Source organism: Lithobates pipiens, unplaced genomic scaffold, assembly GCF_037356315.1.
Source record: "Lithobates pipiens isolate NorthernLeopardFrog02 unplaced genomic scaffold, aLitPip1_a1.2 Scaffold_23, whole genome shotgun sequence".
Lineage (NCBI taxonomy): Eukaryota > Metazoa > Chordata > Amphibia > Anura > Ranidae > Lithobates > Lithobates pipiens.
Genome location: NW_027507785.1, coordinates 100,669,820 through 100,694,191, shown reverse-complemented (window position 1 = coordinate 100,694,191; position 24,372 = coordinate 100,669,820). Strand labels below are relative to the sequence as shown.

General features: G+C 39.1%; 1 protein-coding gene across 1 annotated transcript in view; it reads right to left on the bottom strand.

Annotated features, from left to right (window-relative positions):
* Positions 1-876: 876 nt before the first annotated feature.
* Positions 877-24,372, bottom strand: part of LOC143927768 (protein Wnt-7a) — an 80,882-nt gene continuing 57,386 nt past the window's right edge. The window contains exon 4 of the mRNA XM_077452107.1: positions 877-2,027. Coding sequence (XP_077308233.1) covers positions 1,548-2,027 — 480 coding nt within the window. The 3' untranslated portion in view covers positions 877-1,547. The remainder of the gene's footprint in view (positions 2,028-24,372) is intronic.

The following is a 24,372-nucleotide window of genomic DNA, read 5'->3' as shown; positions in this document are numbered from 1 at the left end:
TTGTGTGTATTCTGCCAAAGTGCCTAACAAGAAACACACACGCCATCTATTAATTGTTAATCCAAAGTTAAAGGGGGAAATAAAGATATAGCGAATAGTGAATAGTGAAGGTTTTGATGTACAAAAAATATTTAAAAAAAAAAAATCAGCAAATATTTTGTGAAGTTGTATATTACGGACTAAATTTGAAAGGATTTTTTTAAAACACCAGAAATTAGATATAAGGTGTTTTTTATTGAGAAACTGATGATTATGGAATTATACAAGCAGACATAATATAAATAAAATATTCATATAAAAATAGTCTCTTACAAAATATATTCTTTTTTTGTTCCATATGGTCCTTTTTTCCTTTTTTTTTGTCTGGAACATTCCAACAAATGGAATCCAAATTACTTACTTTAGAAAAAAGAAAATAAACATAACCAAACAATTAAATATTGATAAATGAGTTTCCAGACAGCTAGCAGCAAACAGCATTAAAGTATTAATGTAAAGATGTCTGCTTTCACCATGAAAAAGTAAAAGTAACAAGATTATCCCTTGTGCACAGCTATAAGTGGGATTTGAGTTAAGTATACTATTTACATCTCTAGTTTCCCAAGACAGCATTTTAATTCCCTAACCTATTATATTTTTTTCGCACAGAACAGTTGCACATGGCAGTAGGTTTATTTATTAAATAAATTAATATTAGTTTATTCTAAAATATATTGTTAAATATTCAATGCTAATATTTATATTCCATGTGCCAACAAAAATAATTAATATATATTTATGTGTATATATATATATATATATATATATATATATATATATATATATATATATATATATATATATATATATATATATATATATATATATATATAGCACATTATAACAAAAGAAAAACAAAATGAAAATAATAATTGGTCAGGAGAAAAAAAACACTACAGCCAATCTGAAATGGTGGTAACAAAGTTCTGAGCATTTACAACCTTAATCTGTATAATGCACACTCGAAGCAGAAATTCACACATGTTCATTGTTAGCTCATCCTAATCTCTTTCAAAATGGCAGCTGTTTTTTTCATATCCATCTGTTTCCAGGATATATCCTATATTCCAGTATGTCTAACCACTAACTCTTAGGTGTGAACCATCAATGAATATCTGATCCATTTGACTATTTATGTGTACCCGGATAAAGAAAATAAAACAGAACACGCGCCTCACCTACTTGTACAACATCACTCAGTTTGAAGTGGGTTCCATTATGGAATGCATAACTGAATGAATTAAGGTTATGGAGAGCCCTTCAACTTTATGCCCTTATGTGCTAGTAATTCTCTCTATCAGAAGACAGTAAGTAAGAATCTACTAGATTGTTAGCCTGTCTCTGGATGAGCGATCTCAATCGTTTTCAAATGAAATACAACAGGGGTCTGTTCGCTTAAAGACATAGGAGCAAAAGACCTCCAATTTGTGGTACGTGGCTTGAGATTCTGTGCAAATGTACGGCAAAAGTTCCCAAAGCTGAAAAGCATTCTGTTTCAGGATATTTTCTCATTTACAGGTAAACACCTCTGTTCGTTCACTGCATGTGTTACATTTTACATAACAGCACCAGTGGAATTTACAGTTACATTGCCACACCCGGGAGTACTGGTGTGTATTGTACCCTCTCCCACAGCACATTAAGTCACATCCACTGACGTGTTGAGCTGTCTTGTTGCACATGCGGCCTTGTGTCCCAACGCTACCACTCACCGGGTCTTCATCACAATAATTTGGGGATTTTTCTATATAAACCAAGTCTGTGTCCATGGGTTTGCGGTAGGACAAAGGCTTTTTAATCTTTAGAAACATTGGCCGCTTATTTCGGCTGGCACGCACTGGCTCCACTTGAACAGCTTCACTGTATTTGTCCTTCAGGAGAAATCCCACCTCTCTAAATTTTGGCAGTGTTGTCCAGCATGTTTTTGTGGTGCAGGATCCAGATACGCCATGACATTTACACTCCAGTTTCATGTTTTCTTCCAGGACCTGCAGTAAAATAGAAGACGTAATGAAAAAAATATATTACTGTTGGTATCAACTAAATCATTTGCAAAATTCCCAGACGTGCAATATAGGTAACTTGTTAAAACAATATATGATGATATGGAGGTGTTTTTATTCCCTTTACGCTTTCTTGGTCCTGGCTATAAAATTGGCCAATTTACAGTATATTGCTGAAACTTCTAATAAAATAAATATTTTTTAAAAAGTCAGCAAAGTGAATTGTTTTCTCATTTCTCTTAATTTTTGTGCTGTTGACTTACAGCATATTGATTTCTAAAACTTTTTTTTGTTTTATTGGTGAAACTTTTGATCCCCCTTTCTCCATCCCAAAATAGGTCAAGTCCAAATACAAGAAGTATGAATTAATAACCAATTTCTGTCTTTGGGCAAAGTACCATATCTTCAAGTTAAAAGTGAGATTTCACAGCTTTTCCCATGATATTCCATAAAGGATAAAGGATCAGGTCAGTAAAATAAGGTTAAAGTCAGGAACAAAGTACTTATATCAGATTACACACATGAAAACTTAAAACCTGTCCGTAGATTTATATATCTTTCAAACTGTGGTTTAAAAGTGGTAATATATGAGCAGATGCTGGCAAGTTATATGTAAGGGGCTATGTGAAGGTCTGTAGAGCCTTGTAGGCAAAACATTGTGTGGACCAACCTCACCAATTTGGACAAAGGGAAACAAAAAAATAACTTGCCTACACCAGAGAATTGTGATAAATCTACTTAAAGCGGAGTTGCACTCAAAAATGATACTTCCACTTTAAGGGAGGTGACCCCCTGACATGCCACATTTGGCATGTCTTTTTTTTAGAGAGCGGATACCCTCTTTTGAGAGTGTCCCAGCTCCCACTTCCTCCCGGTGCACCGTAGCACCGGAAGGGAGATCACCTCTCCCCTTCCCTCCCAGCAATCATCTGGGACACGTCACAGGTCCCAGATGATTGCCCAGCCAGTCACGGCACGCGGTGCCATGGTTACAATGCTGGCACCGCATAGAGGAGGGGGAGACGAGTGGGGCTTCGTTGCCCTGCATCGCTGGACCCTGGGACAAGTCAGCAGATGCAGTATTTGTAGCTGCTGACTTTTAATTTTTTTAAAAGAATTTAGAACTCCACTTTAAAATGTTAAATAAGCCATATATATTTTTTCATACTACAGAGTCCATCATACAGGATATATTGAAATTAAGTTATACATGGATATAGACATTTACAAATTACTATGCATTAGGGAGTACTCTTAAGACAATCTTATAGCAGCCTAAATTTCTGTGCTGGTCTTGAATCTTATTTATAAACATGTATTATATATCCCTCCACCATTTGAATTCCCCCTTGAGCCACAGCCACACAAATTAAGTCTAATCATAGAAAGATTCATAACCATGCTGAGCTTGGACAGAGGGCCTTATTATTAATGGTTTGTAACTTACTGCTTCAAAAGGACTGTCAACCTCCAATCTACCTTTGGTTCCTTTGACAAAGGGTGACTAAGATGTATGAATGAGCAAAATGCATTGCGCCAAATGAAAAACCCTAGTTAAAAAAAGACCTTCATATAATGTATACAAAATGTGTAGCAGTCTTATTCTTCCCCCTAACTATAGTGAAGGTAGGAAATAGAGCACTACACTTTGATATACTGTATCGTAGAGATAAGGAGGGTAGGAAAAGGGGAGGGGTATGCCTGTATATCAAGAATGATGTACAAGTGAACGTGAGGGATGACATCACTAGTTGAGCTAGGGAGGATATGGAATCCTTGTGGGTGGAGCTCCAAAGGGAGGAAACTAATGGGAAAGTAATAGTGGCTGTATGCTACATGCCTCTGAGGGAGGAGGGGAAGGCAGACCTCCTATCACAGCTTTGAGTGGCGGCAAGGCTGGTACATGTTATGATAATGGGGGATTTTAATTATCCAGATATAGACTGGGCAGAATAAACTGTGCATTCGTCTAAGGCTTGCTATTTCATAAATGTCTTGCAGGATAATTTAATAGATCAGTTGGTGAACGCACCAACAAGAGATAACGCATTACTAGACTTATGACCCGTACACATGAGCAGAATTTCTGTCTGAAAAATCTTATTTTTTCTGGCGGAATTCCGCTCAAGCTTGGCTTGCATACACATGGTCACACAAAATTTCTCTGAACTTTTGACAGTCAAGAACGCGGTGACGTACAACAATACGACGAGCCGAGAAAATTAAGTTCAATGTTTCCGAGCATGTGTGGAATTGTTTCTGAGCATGCGTAGGAATTTTGCACGTCAGATTGCTACAGACAATTGGAATTTACGATCGGAACTTTTTCCGTCGGAAAAACAGAGAACCTGCTCTCAATCATTTGCTGGCAGAAATTCCGATCGTGTGTATGGGGCATAACTGATAACAAACAATACAGACCTGATTGCAGATGTAGAAATACGTGGCAACTTAGGAAACAGCGACCACAGGTTAAATTGTTTCAGTATAAAGCACAGAAATAAGATGGTAATACAAGGACACTGAACTTCAAAAGAGCCAACTTCCGTGAACTGAGCTCTTTGTTAGACGATATTAAATGGGATAAAACCCCATAAACAAAGAACATGGAGGAAAAATGGGAGTGCTTTAAAAGCATACTAAATAAAGGTACTGGACAATGCATTCCAACAGGGAATACGTTTAAAAGAGCTAAAATAAATTCCAGGTGGCTAAACTCGAACATAAAAATGCATATGAAAGCAAAAGAAAAGGTCTTTAAAATTTCAAGGCTGAGGGGTCATTGTCAGTATTCCAAAAATACAAAGAATGCAATAAGAAATATAAGAGCGCAATCACGGCTAAAATATACCACGAAAGGCACATAGCGGAGGAGTCCCATTCAAACCAGTCTGGTCCATTATGTTGTGGTAACTAACACACATTAACATTAGTTGTGCTGCTCTTTAAAGTATGTGCTGTTAATGCTCCACAATCAGGTCTGCAAAATGTTGTCAGATGTAGCACTGGATTATTGCACTAAGGATACCATTCAAAACGAATGCCACCTTAACGCATAGCGCCATGGCAAATGCACTGTGGTAACATGTTAAAAATTATGTTTTAACAAGTGTTATTGCAGTACATTAGTCTGAATGGGCCTAAATTCTCCTATGGTGTCATTCTTGGGGTAAATCTAGCTCCATCATTACTCTCCCACTAGTGCTGGAGATTATGCAGACTTTCATTTGGCAAGAAAGTGATTTCCATTATATAAAGTCTCAGTTTCTGGCTAGCTATCACCATTGGCAAACCAGGTGATATCTAGCCAGGTATCACGCACATATGCTGGCATATAATTTGGTGTGTGCAAGCAAATCATATGCTCACAATAATAATGTTTACTAAGCATCCACATTGTGCATATGTCCTCTATAGTGGCATGCCTACAATAAAAATTCGGTTTTTCCCAAAAACTTAGTTTGGTGTTCAATGATCATAGCAAATTAGGACATATGCACTGAACAGAATTTTCTACATAGGTTTAGAGATCTGCATGCACATTCACACACTCATGCTAGCTTGTCATGCAAGTGTGATATAGTTTTTTTCCCTGCTCTTGTTCATTTACTTTATTTGATAAGCTCCTGAGTGGGCATAACAGTGTAAAATACCAGAGCTTCATAGTTGTTTTCACCCCTCCTTAACTAATTGTCTGATTAAATTATATATTACAGTCTGTCACTAACATGAACGCAGCAGTTTTAGTTTTTCCCCATGTAACCATTGTTATTTTATGTGCTGATCCTCCCATAGATCCGTTGATTTTTTTTTACTTTCTTAAACAGGGTGACAAGGCTGTTAATTACCAGCATTGTCACCAGGTGGACAGGATGACCTAAAGCTGGCCATACACTGGTAGATATTGGCACAAATATTCGTGCAAAAAAATGTAATTTGTTCAATAATTTTATTCATTTTTATTTATTTCAGGTACTTATATAGCGCCGTCAATTTATGCAGCGCTTTACATATACATTGAACATTCACATCAGTCCCTGTCCTCAAGGAGCTTACAACCTAAGGTCCCTAACACATTCATACATACTGGGGCCATTTTAGACAGAATCCGATTAACCTACCTATTCAAAACTTCAAAATTTAATTTAGTTAGATTTTGGAATTAATGGAGGTTCCCAAACAAAAACCATATTAATGGTTAGAATTTAGTTTGTTTGAGAAAAATTGTTTCATCCTGCTCCTTCAGTTTATTTTGCCATTACAGTCAAAAACATTTGCTGATTTGACCACTTTACTTATTCAAAGATCAAACCAATGCTTTAAAAATTCTTTCAAACTTGGCCAAATTTTGATAATTTTAGGTAGACATCAATTGAGTGACAAATAAATTAAAGGCTAACTCCAGTTAACACTTTTAAAGCAGTTGTAGCAAAATTTTTTTTAAAAAAAGAAAAGCTTTAGGAATAAAGATTTAACTTTTTAAGCATTCTTAGCTGTGTTATTTGGTTTGTATCAAACCACAAACTTCAGCTTTTGCTGGAAAGTTTGGTCTGCATGTAAACATGGGGGAAAGTATACATAATGGAATCATCATTATTATATTAAATGAAAAGGAAATTATAGATTGACAAAAATTATTACAAGTATTAACCTCACACGGTTTTCAGGCATTTTAGCATAAAATTTCGAACCTGTAAAGCACCTGAAAACCGCCTCCCATTCATTTCAGTGTGATTTTTCACACTGCGGCGGTGCACTTGCGGGTCGTTAGGAAAATTCCTGCAAGCAGCATCTTTGGGGCGGTTTGGGAGCTCTGTAATGGCGCCTGAAAAGAGCTTTGGAAGCACCTCAACACAAGTGCTTTTAACCCTTCTTCTGCTGCTAGTGGGGGTTAAAAGTGCCCCGCTAGAGGCCGAAAAAAGCTGAAACGAGTGGTGCTTTACTGCTAATGCCCCAGTGTGAAAGGGGTCATAAAGAAAGTGGAAGTATCTGCCTCCCTTTAGAAGTAGTTAACCCTTGCAGAGTATCTCAATAAAACAGAAATTCCTATTGCAGGGGATGCCTAAAATTTGACTTGTATCTTAGTGCAGACTTTTGGGAAGATCAATGAGCCTATCAATCAAGCATGAAATTAAATTTCTGGGGATGTTCTGTACACCAGCTGTGTGCAGAACCCCTCCAAGTTGTCATATTGGATGGAAATTGATAGAAAATTATAGTGGCTGTAGAGTGAAAAGGAAAGGTATTTTTTAATAAATTTAATTACAATATTGTTTGTATTGTATGCATAAATTGTGTATGCTGTTTTTTCTTTTTTATTATTATTTGCCATATTTATCCATAGTTATCCTTTAAAGTAATCCTGACATTCAATCATTCTTTATAGGAAACTCCTTCTCCAAATATTTACTGTTCCATTGCTGGGGCATTTGGGAATGCCTAGTATGTCTGGGTCTATGGGAACATATGACTTTCTCCCTTCCTTCGGTGATGCTGGACTTAGCACCTGGGCAGCCAATTACCTGGTCTGAGCACTATAATATGGGCAGAGGGGAAAAGATCTGTTTCAATCCATTAATGAGTTTACATAGGCCCTTCTACAAAAAAGCCCAGACAAGTAAACAGGCCTGCTAGGGAGCATGGGGAAGGTAAGAACCAGGCCATCAAAATAACACATCATTAAATGGGCAAACTGACAGACTTACTTTAAAGGAACCAAAGACACTATGCATTGATATAGTAACTGTCAACTGTGTGCATGCACAGTGATAGGAGACAAGCCATTCTAAAGGGGTGAGTGGAAGTATGGACACAGGTTTTACAGATCAGAGAACAAAAGAGCAAGTTTAACTTGCCTATAAATTGCATATCTTGGAGTACAGTACAGGACACAAGCAACTTGATCATACATGATGGGTAATAGGCTCGTATCACCTGAAGGTATAAGTCTATAACTCATGGTGTATGAATAAGTTGCCTACATCTTGTACTGTATGATTACGATAGAATGCTTGTGATATACAGACCAAATTGTTGGAAATTCTTATTAGGTTCTAATTATATTTTTTACTAACAAAATGGAAAATGGGGAGTAGAAATAAAGAACTGGAAGGTCCCACATAAAAAGAAAAAAAAAAACTCAATGTACACTTCCACTTTAAAATGTGCAATGTCTATTCAGTCAAACAAACATGCAGCCCTTGCAAACTGTGTTCCTGTTTTATTCTACTTAGCTCAGTTTTAATGTTATTTTTAGGCTCAATGTAACTGTATAAAATAATAGAGAACAAAGGGGAAGCAAATCTTAGTGCTGCCCAGCCAAAATTTAGCTAAGTACCCAGATGAGCTGCGAATTTAAATTGTCAATATATTGTCTATCCATCCATGTGTTCCTAATACGCCTCTTCCAAAAAGCATCAATTTCCTAGCCACGTATTTCATTAGCAGCCAAGCTACAGACAATGGCTATGCTCTGAGGGAATAAACAGTTTGATTGGAAAAAGCTGAGTGTGCTGCTAAAGTGGATCAGCAAACGAAAGAGGCCACTGTTCATGGAGCCCCTATGCAGTATCACACAATATGCCAGCTGAGTCAGGAGCTTGGTGAGCTCAGAGCGTTCTGGGTCTCACATACCTGACATGGTACCACTGTACAGATTTGGTATCCCTCCTAAACCGATAACTAAGGAAATGTACTCAGTACAGCTTTACTTACTGTATCTATTCACAGAAGCAACACAGTTAAAAAAAAAGTGTAGTATTGTTTGCTATTCTTCATCAACAACCTTTTGTGCTAGAAACATGGCGGCTACCATTGCTAATTTTTCATTCTGCAAATGTTAGTTGCCTGTCTTCAAAGAAGAATTCCAGGCATGGTATATTTTTATATAATATGTATATATATATATATATATATATATATATATATATATATATATATATTTATATTTTATTTATTTATATAATATATGTATTTTTTTTTTTATAAAGTTACATACCAGCATGGTTCAATGTAAATGTATATACCAACCCTGGATGATGTCCATGAAAGCCTTTAAATCAATGAAGTAGACACTGCTACTCCTGTGATCTACAATAGCTTCTGGGTCCTGTGCTGAGTAGCTGGGCTGATGCATTGTGAACATTCAGGGAATGTTTGCACTTTGTAAATAAATGCAAAGTGTTCTCTGATTGGACAAGGTGGAGAGTGTGACATCACTGCCCCGCCTCTCCCTCTCATCCAATTAGAAAATGATTTTGTTCATTTAGAAAATGCAAAGTAATCTCTGAATGGTGTGTTTTCTGAGGCTGGGTTCCCACTGTCTGCAGCGCAGCTCGCAGCAGGGGGTCTGGGGCATCCCCGTTCACTGTTTCAGGTCTGAATTAGGCCCAAATTTTTGGCTGAATTCAGAACTGAAATGGGGCCAAAGACCCACAGGACTCTTCTGCTTTGCGCTCTGTGGCCAGCCCAGAAATGTGTGAACCAGCTCCATTGACAGCTGGCCACAGTTTCCTGTCATGCCAATTGGATGCGACGAAACCCCACATCCAATTCCCAATAGTGTGAACCCAGCCTGAGCTGTCAACATCCTGTGTTCACAATGCATCAGGCCAACTGCTCAGCACGGGACCCAGAAACAAGTCTAGATCACTGAAATAGCTATGTCTACTTCAGTGGTTTCCAGCTTTCAGGGGTATCCACCATGTACGGTATATCTATAGCTAAATTGGTTCAAGCTGGAATGTAAAAAATATACCAAGCCTAGAAATTATCTTTAATGCTGAGCTTACTATTATAGAGCCATTTATTCCAAACTGCCTACAGGTGTTTCTGGATATTTGGCCATCATGACAGCATGTTGGTATGGAAACCATGGCTTCTATGAAGTTGGGCTTGGGACCCAAGGAGCAGCATAACCCTACATGTTATGGTGAGAAGGGATTAAAGCAGCTACATTTTGGAATGACGCATGTGAAAACCTTCTGTTTTTCAGAAGGCCTTATGCCCCGTACACACGAGAGGACTTATGTCCGATAGACTTCCAAAGGAGTTCCGCCGGAGTTCCGCCGGAGTTCCGACGGAGTTCTGACAGACTTTTCGGCCGAACGGACTTGGCCACACACGATCACACTAAACTCCGACGGATTCGAACGTGATGACGTACGACCCGACTCGAATAAGGAAGTTCATAGCCAGTAGCCAATAGCTGCCCTAGCGTCGGTTTTAGTCCGTCGGAGTAGCATACACACGAGCGGAGTTTTCGAAGGGGACCGGGTCCGGCGGAGTTCCTTCGGGAAGATTTGAAGCATGCTTCATTTCTAAAGTCCGTCAGACTTTGGCGAATCAAAAGTCCGTTGCAGCCCACACACGATCGGATAGTCTGACGGACTCGGTCCTTCGGACTTTGGATGTTGAAAAGTCCGCTCGTGTGTACGGGGCATTACTGTGCTACATGTTTACCTGATGAAGCCTGATGTATTAGATTAACAAACACATCTATCATATATCATCCAGTCTATTCTTTGGATGTACTGAAGACTATGTTTTGCAAAGCATCCTCAATTTCACAAACAGTAAATATGATATCTAAAGTTTCTGATTTCAAAAGGTCAAAAAAGAATAGCTCGTATTTCTTATCTTCCAGTAAATAACTTTCTTATCTTTCAATCAGTAGATTCCCATCAATTATACATGACGAGTGTTGAGTTCAGTGAGTGTTATTAAGGTGAATTTAGATATTCTGAGTCAGAACATAATAATTTCCCTATATTACTCATTATAGTAAAATGTTGCAGACATCTAAATAGCCTTATAACAAAATAAATTAATGTATCACCTTTATCAAATCCTATTACGCCATTTTTAAAAGATGCACACTAAAAATATATATATATATATATATATATATATATATATATATATATACATATATATATATACATATATATATACAGCATGTATAGAATACAAGTTGGTATTTATAAGCACTATAAGATCCACTAACACTTTGTTCATGTACCGTATAATGTCATGCCTTGCACTTACAAGAAATACAGGTATCACTGAGTTTCTGGACATTTAACACTATCCAGAAAACACTAGTATGTGGCCACTTTAAAACTAACTCCAACTAAAACGTTTTCATTTAGGTTAGGATAGAGTAGGAAAGAGTTAGAATTTCTGCCAGTTTTTTTTTTTTTGTGACCCCACTGGGGACATCCTATCCCTTTGACACCAGGGCAAGAAATTACATGACAGGAGTGGTTGTGAGCAGGACAGGAAGGCAAAGACCCCTTTTAAAGCACTGTCGGCAGTTCTAACATTTTTCCTACCCTTTGTCCCCATTAGGGAGATTCTATTTCCTGTGCTGACAGAAATCAAAAGGACATTTCCTCAATACTGACATATGCTCTAACCCTTTCCTGCTCTATCTGCAAAAAAATTAAGTTTGGCTGGTGTTATACTTTAACTTATTGCCAAGCTATGAATGAATGAATGAATTAAATACTTGTATAGCGCACAATGCGAACTGAATCGCCTCTAGGCGCTGTGGCGAGCTTTGATCATCTGCTAAAAGAGGAAGGTCTTGAGTTTTTTCCTAAAAGCCAGGTGATTTTCTTCCAGGTGGATGTTGATTGGTAGAGCATTCCATAGCCGAGGCCCTTGGACAGCGAATCTCCGATCACCCTTGGATTTATACCGGGCTTTGGGCACGAGGAGGAGGTTTTTGTTGGCTGATCGAAGACTGCGGTTTGGTGTGTAATGATTTATTTTCTCCATTAGGTATTACGGAGCTTCTCTATGCACGCATTTGTGGGTGAGGCAAAGGGTCTTGAACGTGATCCGATTTTTTACGGTTAGCCAATGTAAGCTCCTCAGTGAAGGAGAAATGGATTCCCAGGGTTTTTTTCCTGTTATCAGCCTTGCCGCCGTGTTTTGGATCAGTTGTAATCGCGCAAGTTGATATTGTGGTAATCCTATGTAAAGCGAGTTTGCGTAGTCCAGTCGTGAATTAATGATTGTTCCAACTACCACTGCTTTGTCATTCTTTGGGATGAAAGGGATGAGCCTGCGAAGCATGGGCAACAGATGGTGAGATCGACTGACTACAGATCCTATTTGCGCATCCATTGACATTTGTGCGTCTAAAATAACCCCGAGACTCTTCGCTTTGGTCTTTGGGGAGATAGTCTGCCCAAAGACGGTTGGTGGAGACCAGGAGGTTTTGGTTGCGGGCTTATGATTTGGGTGTAAGATAAGAAGCTCTGTCTTTGATTGGTTCAGCTGGAGGGAGTTGGTGGTCATCCAGTTCTGTATTGATTTGAGGCAGTTTTCAAGGTGTTGTTGGTGATCTTTTTTTCCATTGATCCGGAAATAAAGTTGCGTGTTGTCAGCGTAAGAGTGGAAGCAGAGATCTGAGCATCTGATGATTTGAAGGAGTTGGCGAATGTAAATGTTGAAGAGAACGGGTGACAACGGAGAGCCTTGAGGGACTCCGCAGGTGACTGCCCGAGTTTCGGAGAGGAATTTTCCTAGTTTCACTGTCTGTGACCGATTTCCTAGGAAGGACGCGAACCATTGGAGATCTATGTCTTGGACTCCGGCTACTTCTGTGAGGCGGACGAGTAGAGTATTGTGATCTACTGTATCAAACGCTGCACTTAGGTCTAGCAGTACGAGGAGACACGGCTCTCCGTCATCTGCTGCTTCGAGGGCGTCATCCCAAATCTTGAGGAGAGCTGTTTCCGTTCCATGACCCGGGCGGAAGCCTGATTGCAGCGGGTCCAGGAGTTTGTGAGTATCCAGGTGAAGTTGTAGCTGATGTACTACAGCTTTCTCTATGATCTTAGAAATGGTGTTGAGGCTTGTAATCGGCCTACGGTTGTTTGGATCCTGAGGGTCCAGGTTTGGTTTCTTGAGTAGAGGTTTGACGATGCCTTGTTTGAGGATCCTGGGAACAATCCCTTCGTGGAATGATCGGTTTATGAGGTGGGTTATGGTTGGAGCCACGATGTCGGAGCATTCTTTCAGTAGTTTTGTGGGGATGATGTCAATAGGTGAGGTACTGTCACGCAGTTTATTAATGATGTTTTTTGCGGTGTCTACGGTAATTGGGGATAGTGAAAATTTTGGCGGTTGCGGTATGTTGGTGCAGACATCCAAGCTATGTGTCAACTGCAGTATGATAGGTGTCTGTCTAATGAAACCTTAGAAGAAAGTGGCATTTTATGTATTGAGAAGGATTCCCTTGACTACACCCTTTAGTCTATGCTGAATATACAGGGTATTCCACAAGTTTGGATCCATGTGCAATGAATTATGAGAAAACATCATTTTGAGCCCTATAAATTGCAGCTGGTACAGGACACAGACAGATATGGAATATTGTGAATGGTTCTTACAACAGCAGGAATTAAAGTGACACTAAATGATATCCTAATTCTTCAGAAATAATTCATACATGGTTGCTAATTTTTTATCCAGTTGGCTACTGTCTACACATATATTGTTTCTGTCTTTTCCTTTTTTTTTAACCATATCACCAACTTTATTTTCACTGTGTTTGTATTGGTATGGGACACCAATGGCTTTCTATTTGTTAATACTGTTAGACATGTACAACTCTATGGCTGGATTTAAAAAAAACTTCAAATAAAAAAAAAAATCCATACGCATCCACTATATCTCTCTAATCTATTTTTCGTGATTTTTTTTTATTTTCTGTGTTTTTCTGCCTTCTTGTAATGTTCTCTGTGAGCCTCACAGTTTCCTTCTCACTATCCCTCATTTTTGTGGAATGGGCAGTGCACATTTGTTGAAGTTATGTGTACTCCTCTTTGCATATTATAAATCCCATAGTCTATAATCCATAGCCTTTAGTCAATCTTGGGAGTGAGCAAAAGAGACTAGGTTCCTACATAGAGTGGGAATATGGAGAACAATTATAGCCACCCTCAAACAGGAAGTTGTATCACAGCAGCAAAATGGAAAAATGAAAACAATAGAAGGTACTTTTCTGAGTTAAGAATACATAGTTTGATAGAATTTTATTTTTTTACAACAGAATTTAGTGTCACTTTAGTGGTGTTTTACACAAATGAGGTCTCATTTCATCTTATTGGCAGTGTTGACCAGCACAAAGCATGTTACTGGTCTGAAAACAACCCAAACTGGACGGTTGAAGGCCATTTTCAAACTGATCCATGAATTATAATGTGGGTAGGGATATTTGGTGACAGAATAATTGGGCCAGATTTGTATAATAACTTGGGAATATAACCTTTGTGCTACAATCTTTTCTTGTCTCTTAATTTGTAGGAATGACAAAAATATGCTTTCATCAAGACAATTGCCACACTTTGCTGTTGCCGAGATAATATTTTTAAACTAAACTTTTCCTTAGATGTAGTTTAGAAGGCAAGGTCCAGTTGAAAGGCCTCCTAGATCTCCAGTACTAGCACCACTCAACTTTTTCTTTGGGGCCTTCTGAAAATAAGTAGTCTATAGGTGTCTGCCCAGAAGAATTGGAATAAAGGAGGATTATCTAATAACAACATCAGTTCTGCTACACAAAGACATGTTCATTGTTCTTGTTTTCAGTGTAAAGTGTTGTGAAGTCCAAGACCATCAATTTAGGGATTAACTAATAAAACCTTTAAATACTTTTTTTGCCTATGACTTCAGACTTTTGGAACAGCCTGTATATGATAAATGTATGCTCCAGATGAAAACAGGGAATTTTTTAACTTAAAAAGTCTGATAAACTATCCTCTTTAGTCTTTTCAACTATGCAACAAACAACTCAGCCTAGAGCACCGAGCAGGATCATACTTGCTTACATTCATATCATAGTATTTTGTGCTTGTCATAGATGTCTCAAGAGTCACAAATCTTTCAGAATGACAAGCACTTCAGTGTGTCGATTCCTAGCAGAAAGTCAGGCATGAACAAAGGCTGTTAAGAATTCAATGAAGTTGTAAAATGAAATTATCAAATGTTTTTTTTTTCTTTTAAGTAGAATTAGCATCCTTTAAATTGCAGATTACAGAAAAAAAAAAAAACACTCTATGAAAGAAGACTATTTATACTTACCGGTCTCCACGGCTGTATTGTCAATCCTTGCTCTTTTAAAGAGCAAATGCAAAAAAGAATATTTAGCATCTGACACACTTCCATATATGTGGCATGCCTGGTTCCTGACTACAACTCTATGGTTCCACTAGTGTCTCCTGGCTGGTGGAATCGCAGTGCACATTGGGGGTTCAGGTGTCTGATATACCCGAATATGTTACATGCTAAAGATTATACAATTATCTTTGTTCTGCAAGAGTGGGAAGATTCATAGAACATGTGTCAGGGCAGGAAGGTCTAAATAATCTTCTTTTCAAGGCTTTTTTTATATCTTAAATTGATAGCAGGGTCACAATAACCACTTGCTGACCGCCAAACATACATAAGCTTCCAGCCTGCAAATGAGTATAACAAGCTCATGGCTCCTGCTTATGGCAGATGCAGGCAATTTTTAAGTCTCGACGTGTATGGTATCTGTTTACTCAATGCAACATTATGTTTTGTTTGTTTTTTTTACCAAAAATTGGTTATTATATTGTGTTTGTGTGCACTAAAATTCATTTCAGTGTATTTTTTCCTGAAAAATTGCATTTGGTAAGCGGTTTGCAGAAAGTATATAATAGTTGTGGGTTCTAAGTTATTTTCTAGAAAAAAATGCTGTTGTAATGTGTAAAAAAATTTAAAATTGCCCTGGGCAGCAAGTGGTTAAAGACAGTGGAGAGATAAGTGAACATCTACTGTGCCTGCATGGGCAAAGTAACAGTATTTGCAGCTTATACCCATTTTCCCTTTGATTCTACATTTGCACAATTGCTTTGCTCAAATGGGCAAAGCACAGGTGCACTTTAAAGTTTAAAAGTCATGCAAAATTGATATTTAAGTTCTGGCAGGGGGCCGATGAGACTAATCAGATATGGTCTTTCTGACTGTCAGGAATTCTGGCAGTGAGATCTGTGTATCTGAGTTCTCATTGCCACCCATCAGTTCTGACCTTTATAGTAGGGCCCACATTTTACTTTCTAAATTGCTCCTTAAAGGAAAACTAAATTTTTATATAAAAAAAAAAAGAAAAAAAAAAGAAAAGAAAACACACACACATATTATATATATATATATATATATATATATATATATATATATATATATATATATATATATATATACATATATCATATAAATTTGTTACAAAAGGCAGTTTCTAATTTAATGTAAAATTTAAATCTTACAATTTTAGTCTGCAGTCACTGTCATTTTCTAAAACAGTAAAAAATTCAATGCAAAACGGTCAAACTGATACATAAACATCTTTTACCTTAAGCCCTGGTTCACATTGCAGCAATTTAACATGCGATTTGACATGTCAAATCGGCGGCTGTTGTCACCAATGGCACCGTCCAAATCGGTGCAACACCGACTCTGTGGCGCCGCACCGATACCCAAAAGTAGTTTCTGTATTACTTGTGGTGACTTTGCGGTGAGATTTTAATAGCCATCTGTGCAGATACCCGCACAGATGTCTCCGAAGTCGGGACTGACATGCGGGAATTAAATTGTGCGAGTTCAGCTGTCAGGGTGATTCTAGGCTTATGCAGGAAATGCATTAAAGTAAAAAATGTTTAAGCTTTACAGCCATTTTAAAGCTTGTCTACTAGGGATGCATGCACTGCAGCTTTCCTCATTTAGCACACAATGTTTTGCTCAGGTGGTTATAATAAAGGCTAACCTCCCTATACAGGAATTAGAAAGAACACGATCAAACTATCAGTTATTTCTTTAGAACAGAAAAAAGGTAGGAATTTGCTACAAAGTTTGTTAAAATCTTCATAATGTACAAACAACGTCCTAAGGGGATTTCATTTTTCAATAAAAGTGGAGTTGCAGTTAAAGTTTCTGTCATGGTATATTCATAAATATAGGGCTTCATTAGTTGTGTCTTTTATATCTGCCTGAAGCTCAGTTTTAAGATATTTGAGCCATTTTTCACAGCACAACCTCTCCAGCAGAATGTATCAGTTTACAGGGATGGGACAAACCACTTAAAACTGACAGGGGTGATTCAAATGATCAGATTTTATTTAATCATGCAAAACCTTTATCCCTAAAAGGTAAAAAAAACCTGTGTGCTTTAACTACTTATAAAATGCGAGAGTTTAGCTTCAATGTGTTAGTGGTTCTAAATCTGCTAATACAATTAACGCTCTCCTCTCCCCCAGATTGGCAATGCTGCTGTCTGCTGTGCCTCCTTTCTCACTCCTGCAGAGCTGTGTCTCACTAATACTGGAGTATGTGTTAATGGGCAGATCACCAGCCAAAGAAAAATAAACTGATGCAGCCACCACATCTATTGACTGGTAAGCTGCAATATATGAAATATTTGGTTTTGGGTTTAATACTTGTCACAAGTTAGCCTGCCGTTTCCTGCTTGTGTACTCTTACCTCCTTGCTGCAGTGTTCCTCTACCCTGATTCCTTTCACATGTGTGCTTTGGCTGTGCTCACCTATGGGTATCGCCTGCTATTCTGTGGGCTTTTATTTCCTTCCCTTCCATCACTTCCTGGCCCGCCGCCTAGTTTGCTTGTCCATATAAGACATGCTTCACAGTTCTCTGAGCTCCCATTGCGTGTCACTTGTTTTTACTGTGTCTGACTACCCGTGTACCGACCCGGCTTTGTTTACCGTCTGTGCTTGCTGCTACCTGCCCTGAACTCTAATCCCTAGATTTATTTTTGTCTGCTGCTTGTACACTACACACACTAGTGGTATCAGCATCCTCAGCTGGGCGTACCTGGGGGCCGCAACCTGGTTCCAGCTTGCTGCAAGTCCTTCCCCCCCATCAGACGCGCTGCTGAAGAAGCAGGCTGGGGCTTAGACTCCGTGCCCTGGGGAACCCTGAGTTGGTGATCTAAAAGGGCTCACTACCACAGACGCATGCCAATACCACTTTAATTATACAATAATAAATATGGAAAATGAAATAGTGGTTATGCTTGCACCCCTAACCTTATGAGCCCACAGGCAGTTACAGCATTAGCACCCCCTGCAGTTATACCCTAGAATTATAACATTAGCGTCTCAGATAAAAGAAGGCAGTGGGAATGGTCATGTGACTGAAAAGTAGTAAAAGGACCCTTTCTTAGAAGTAAATGGGTATAGATGAAGCTTCTAAGGCTTTGAAGGTTTTCCAGCACTGTTTAACAAGTAATCCTAAAGTCTCTAACCCCCAACGTCATAGGAAAGAATAGAATATGTAGAACTAGAATTCTATATTTGCCTTTCACTAAAGTATTCACATAATGATAGAGAAATGTAACAGGTCTTTGCTCCAAAATCCACCCTCAACACGCAAAAACAAAACAAAAAAAAAACATTTTTATTAAGCCCAATAAAAATAGCTTTTCCTTTTAGGAAACTAGAAGTCTAGTCTTGTTCTTTAGTTCTACGATTTAGCACCTGTAGGGAGCAAAACACTTGCACAATAACGTTTTGAATGTATAAGAAGAAGCAGTGCATGGAACTACATATGTTCCTACTGCAACGGGGAGGTGATGACAACATCCGGTAGCTGTAGAATGACTTAGGCCGCGCACACACGCGGGGACTGTTCGCTCAACTTTGTCCGCTGAACAGTGTTTCGGCGGACAGTCCGCTCGTGTGTGGGCTTTCAGCGGACAGTTTCAGCGGACAGTCTGCTGAACAAAGTTTTTCGGAAATTCCGAAAAACTGTCCGCTGAAACTTTGTTTCAGCGAACAGTCCCCTCGTGTGTAGGCTTGTTCGTCAAACTAAGTTCCGCGCATGCTCAGAAAGGATTTACACGCTGAAGTTTGCATTGCAGTGTATAGGACGTCGTTTTCTAGTCCCGTCGTACGTGCCGTTCACGTCATCGCGCACGGTTTCAGCGGACTGTTCGTTCGTCGTGTGTGGGCAAGTCCGTCCATGCTAATTTTGAGCGGACTGTCCGCTGAAACTGTTTGACGGACAAAGTTGAGCGAACAGTCCCCGCGTGTGTACGCGGCCTTAGAACAGCATTGGGGGATACGTCAGAAAACACTTTTCTGCTCATTCCTATTGCTGGTCACACACTCTGAACCTTCTATTCACCTGTCTGTCATGCTGATCCTTGCCTTTAGTACATTCTGGGTCACTGAACGGGAACAAGTATGTAAATCGGGAGTACTGACTTCACTTTATGCATACGGTCCAGAGCAAAGATGCAGAAAGTATGTATACTTTTTTTTTTTTAACCTGGTTGTATTTTAAATTTACTGGCCTTCCAATCCACCTGCTGATAAACTAACTCCCTATCTTTACCTTCATGTAAAACAGATGACAGTGTTGCCCCCAGTGCACAAAGCAAGCATTCAGCTTTTTAATCCCAGTAAGTGAAGGAATGAAATAAAATTAGGTCAATCACTAAGATCTTCTAAATAAACTGGACAAGATAAAATAGCCTTAATGTAAAATTTATCATCCGGATTTCAACTTTTGTTCTCTATGATTCCCATTCATAATTCAGGACATTAATGTCTCGTTATCTCTTACATTTGAAAAGATACAGAACTTGTGTGTCAAGTTTGCCTTTCCTATATAATGCAGCGTAAGTGTTCCACGATAGTCATAATCTCTCCTAGTGATCTCTTAAAACAGAAACAACATATTGTGTAAGCTTAGGAGTGTCAGTAATTTGTCAGATGCAGGGCATGTTCATCCACATTACATTTGTGGGGGAGTGTAGGGAAATGTGTGAACAAGATAGTGTTTTCGGATTGCTTTGCTAGGTAACCTTAACTGTTTACAATTTGCTGTCTAACCGAGTAGGATCACTGTATATGCAAAATAAATATTCATTTCAGGATCAGGAAACAAAGTTAAAATATAACTCCGGCAAGGATTAAAGTGTATGTCAAGCTAAAAATAAGATTTTTGTACTTACTGTAAAGTCTTTTTCTTAAAGTTCATTGAGAGACACAAGAGTGTTAAAAATTCCTGAATAGTCGGGACATCCAGAAGCAGTCCAACTGAGGGGAATGGAATATGGAATAGCCCACATTTAAAACTATCAATATGGAAATTATACTTCAAAGAGTATCGGAAGGAATTAGCACCTGAACAAAAACTAGATGAAGACTTATTAAATTGCTGTAACAGAAAGAGGGCACCAAAGATCAATCTGGTATTGAAGACCAGGACAGCTGAAGACCAGGATAACACTACTAAGGGAAAAACAGGCTACCTGAATGAGCAATGAATAATGGGACAATAGAGGACCAACCAGCCACGAACACTAAAACCAATGAAATGCAAACCACCTGAATGTGAGAAAACTAGACCACATGGCCAATGACTAATGTGGCCAACAAAAAAAGATATAGTTACTGGGCCAAGTCCCAGAGAAAAAAAAAAAAGACAGTGCACATCCAATAGTGAAGAAACTATTTGGATAATTGCAGAATGGCTAAAGGCTAGCAAACCTAACCCTTGAGCTGGGGGAAAGGAAGCTTGGATAGACAAAACAGTTCAAGGGAAAAGACTAACCGATCAACAACTGTAGGTTGTTCTTTTAATAAAAAAATTAAAAAGTTAACTAACACCCTATACCCCCCCCCCCCGGTCCCCGCTGCACTTACCTTTGTGGTTGTCAGTGCCCATGCAGGCGGTGTAGCTGTCTGGGGATTTGAAGCCACCTTTTCTTCTATATCTTTCTGTAAGGCTTTAATGATGGATCAGAGCTGATCTGATTTGTCAAAACATTTACATGCTGGTGCTGACTAATCAGACAGATAATCATCCATGAAGGTAAATGAAAAGGTGAACTAAGCATTTAAGTTGAATTTAACCTTTAACTTCAGGGAGAAGGAGGTTCAACATAAGAAAGGATGTTACTTGATTGACAGCTAATTTCCTAATGTGTGAGCTTTAACAGCATTAAGGTGTCCGTTTATGAAGCAGTGAACAGCGGTGATCCCAAGGATCGCCACTGATCACAGTCCATAAACAGTTTATGAAACAGAGATAATCGGAGGAGAGCATGTTTGAACATGTTATCCCGCCGATGATCTAAACAAACAGATAATCTGTCATTGACTAACACAGAAACGGCCAGTTCATGAAGCTGCGATCTCAGCGATTCACTGGCGATCTGTGTCAGAATTCACCCTCCCCGATTCACCAGCTCAGAGGTGGAGAATCGGGAAGTGAAGAGAGAATCTGCGGGGAACTGAGAGGGAAGAAGGAAGATTATTAACTTCCTTCTACCTCGATCAGACCCCCCAAGACAGTAACCATGTCCCCCTGTCATATTTATATATATATATATATATATATATATATATATATATATATATATACACAGTGCCTTGTGAAAGTATTCGGCCCCCTTGAAGTTTTCAACCTTTTGCCACATTTCATGCTTCAAACATAAAGATATAAAATTTGAATTTTTTGTGAAGAATCACCAACAAGTGGGACACAATTGTGAAGTGGAATGAAATCTATTGGATAATTTTAACTTTTTTAGCAAATAAAAAACTGAAAAGTGGTGCGTGCAAAATTATTCGGCCCCTTTACTTTCAGTGCAGCAAACTTACTCCAGAAGTTCAGCGAGGATCTCTGAATGATCCAATGTTGTCCTAAATGACTGATGGTGATAAATAGAATCGTGTGTAATCAAGTCTCTGTATAAATGCATCTGCTCTGTGATAGTCTCAGGGTTCTGTTGAAAGCGCAGAGAGCATCATGAAGACCAAGGAACACACCAGGCAGGTCCGTAATACTGTTGTGGAGAAGTTTAAAGCCGGATTTGAATACAAAAAGATTTTCCAAGCTTTAAACATCCCAAGGAGCACTGTGCAAGCGATCATTTTGAAATGGAAGGAGTTTTAGACCACTGCAAATCTACCAAGACCTGGCCGTCCCTCTAAACTTTCAGCTCAGACAAGGAGAAGACTGATCAGAGATGCAGCCAAGAGGCCCATGATCACTCTGGATGAACTGCAGAGAACTACAGCTGAGGTGGGAGAGTCTGTCGATAGGACAACAATCAGTCGTACACTGCACAAATCTGGCCTTTATGGAAGAGTGGCAAGAAGAAAGCCATTTCTCAAAGATATTCATAAAAAGTCTCGTCCAAAGTTTGCCACAAGCCACCTGGGAGACACACCAAACATGTGGAAGAAGGTGCTCTGGTCAGATGAAACCAAAATCGAACTTTTTGCCCACAATGCAAAACGATATGTTTGGCGTAAAAGCAACACAGCTCATCACCCTCAACACACCATCCCCACTGTCAAACATGGTGGTGGCAGCATCATGGTTTGGGCCTGCTTTTCTTCAGCAGGGTCAGGGAAGATGGTTAAAATTGAGGGGAAGATGGATGCAGCCAAATACAGGACCATTCTGGATGAAAACTTGTTGAAGTCTGCAAAAGACCTGAAACTGGGACAGAGATTTATCTTCCAACAAGACAATGATCCCAAACATACAGCAAAATCTACAAAGGAATGGTTCACAAATAAACGTATCCAGGTGTTAGAATGGCCAAGTCAAAGTCCAGACCTGAATCCAATCGAGAATCTGTGGAAAGAGCTGAAAACTGCTGTTCACAAACGCTCTCCATCCAACCTCACTGAGCTCGAGCTGTTTTGCAAAGAAGAATGGGCAAGAATTTCAGTCTCTCGATGTGCAAAACTGATAGAGACATACCCCAAGCGACTTGCAGCTGTAATCGCAGCAAAAGGTGGCTCTACGAAGTATTAACGCAAGGGGGGCAAATAATTTTGCACGCCCCACTTTTCATTTTTTTATTAGTTAAAAAAGTTTCAAAAATCCAATAGATTTCGTTCCACTTCACAATTGTGTCCCACTTGTTGGTGATTCTTCACAAAAAATAAACATTTTAGATCTTTAGGTTTGAAGCCTAAAATGTGGCAAAAGGTTGAAAAGTTGAAGGGGGCCGAATACTTTCGCACGGCACTGTGTGTATATATATATTATATATATATATATATATATATATATATATATATATATATATATATATATATACACACATACACATACATACATATACATACATACATACACACACAGGTATATGTATGTGTATGTACATATAACATGTGTGTATATATATATATCTACATATCTACAACAACATCCCACAACGGCCGAAGTTTTCGCTGACCCCAATTACTGCGGACACCACTAAAAACATCATTAATAAAACTCAGTGACAGTACATCACCAATTGACATCATCCCCACTAAACTTCTGAAAGAATGTTCCGACATCGTGACTCCCACTATAACGCACCTCATAAACCGGTCATTCCAAGAAGGGATCATTCCCAGCGTCCTCAAAAAAGGCACCATCAAACCCCTGCTAAAGAAATCTAACCTCGACCCTCAGGACCCAATCAACCGTAGGCCAATAACAAGCCTCAACACCATATCCAAGATCATGGAGAAAGCTGTAGTACAACAGTTACAACTCCACCTGGATACACATAAACTCCTGGACCCGCTGCAATCAGGCTTCCGCCCGGGCCATGGAACAGAAACAGCTCTCCTCAAGATATGGGACGACGCCCTCGAAGCAGCGGATGACAGAGAATCATGTCTCCTGGTGCTGTTAGACCTCAGTGCAGCGTTTGATACAGTAGACCACAATACTCTACTCACCCGCCTCACAGAAGTTGCAGGAGTCAAAGGCTCAGATCTTCAATGGTTCACCTCCTTCCTAGGAAATCGTTCACAGACAGTAATACTAGGCAAATTCACCTCTGAATCCAGGGCAATCGTTGCGGAGTCCCTCAAGGATCACCCCTCTCGCCAGTCCTCTTCAACATATACATCCGCCCTCTCCTCCCAATCATCAGATTTTCAGACCTCTGCTTCCACTCGTATGCTGACGACACACAACTTTACCTCCGTATCACCGGACAAAGAGACCATCAACAACAACTAGAAAATTGTCTCAATTTAATAGAAGACTGGATGACCACCAACTCCCTCAAACTCAACGAATCAAAAACAGACCTCCTGGATACCACCATCTTTGGGCAGACCATCTCCCCAAAGACTAAGGCCAAGAGTCTCGGGGTCATCTTTGACTCACAAATGTCTATGGATGCACAAATAGGAGCAGTAGTCAGTGGTTCTCAACATCTGCTGCGCCTGCTACGCAGACTCATCCCTTTTATCCCAAAGAATGACAAAGCAGTGGTAGTTGGATCAGTCATTAACTCACGACTTGACTATGCAA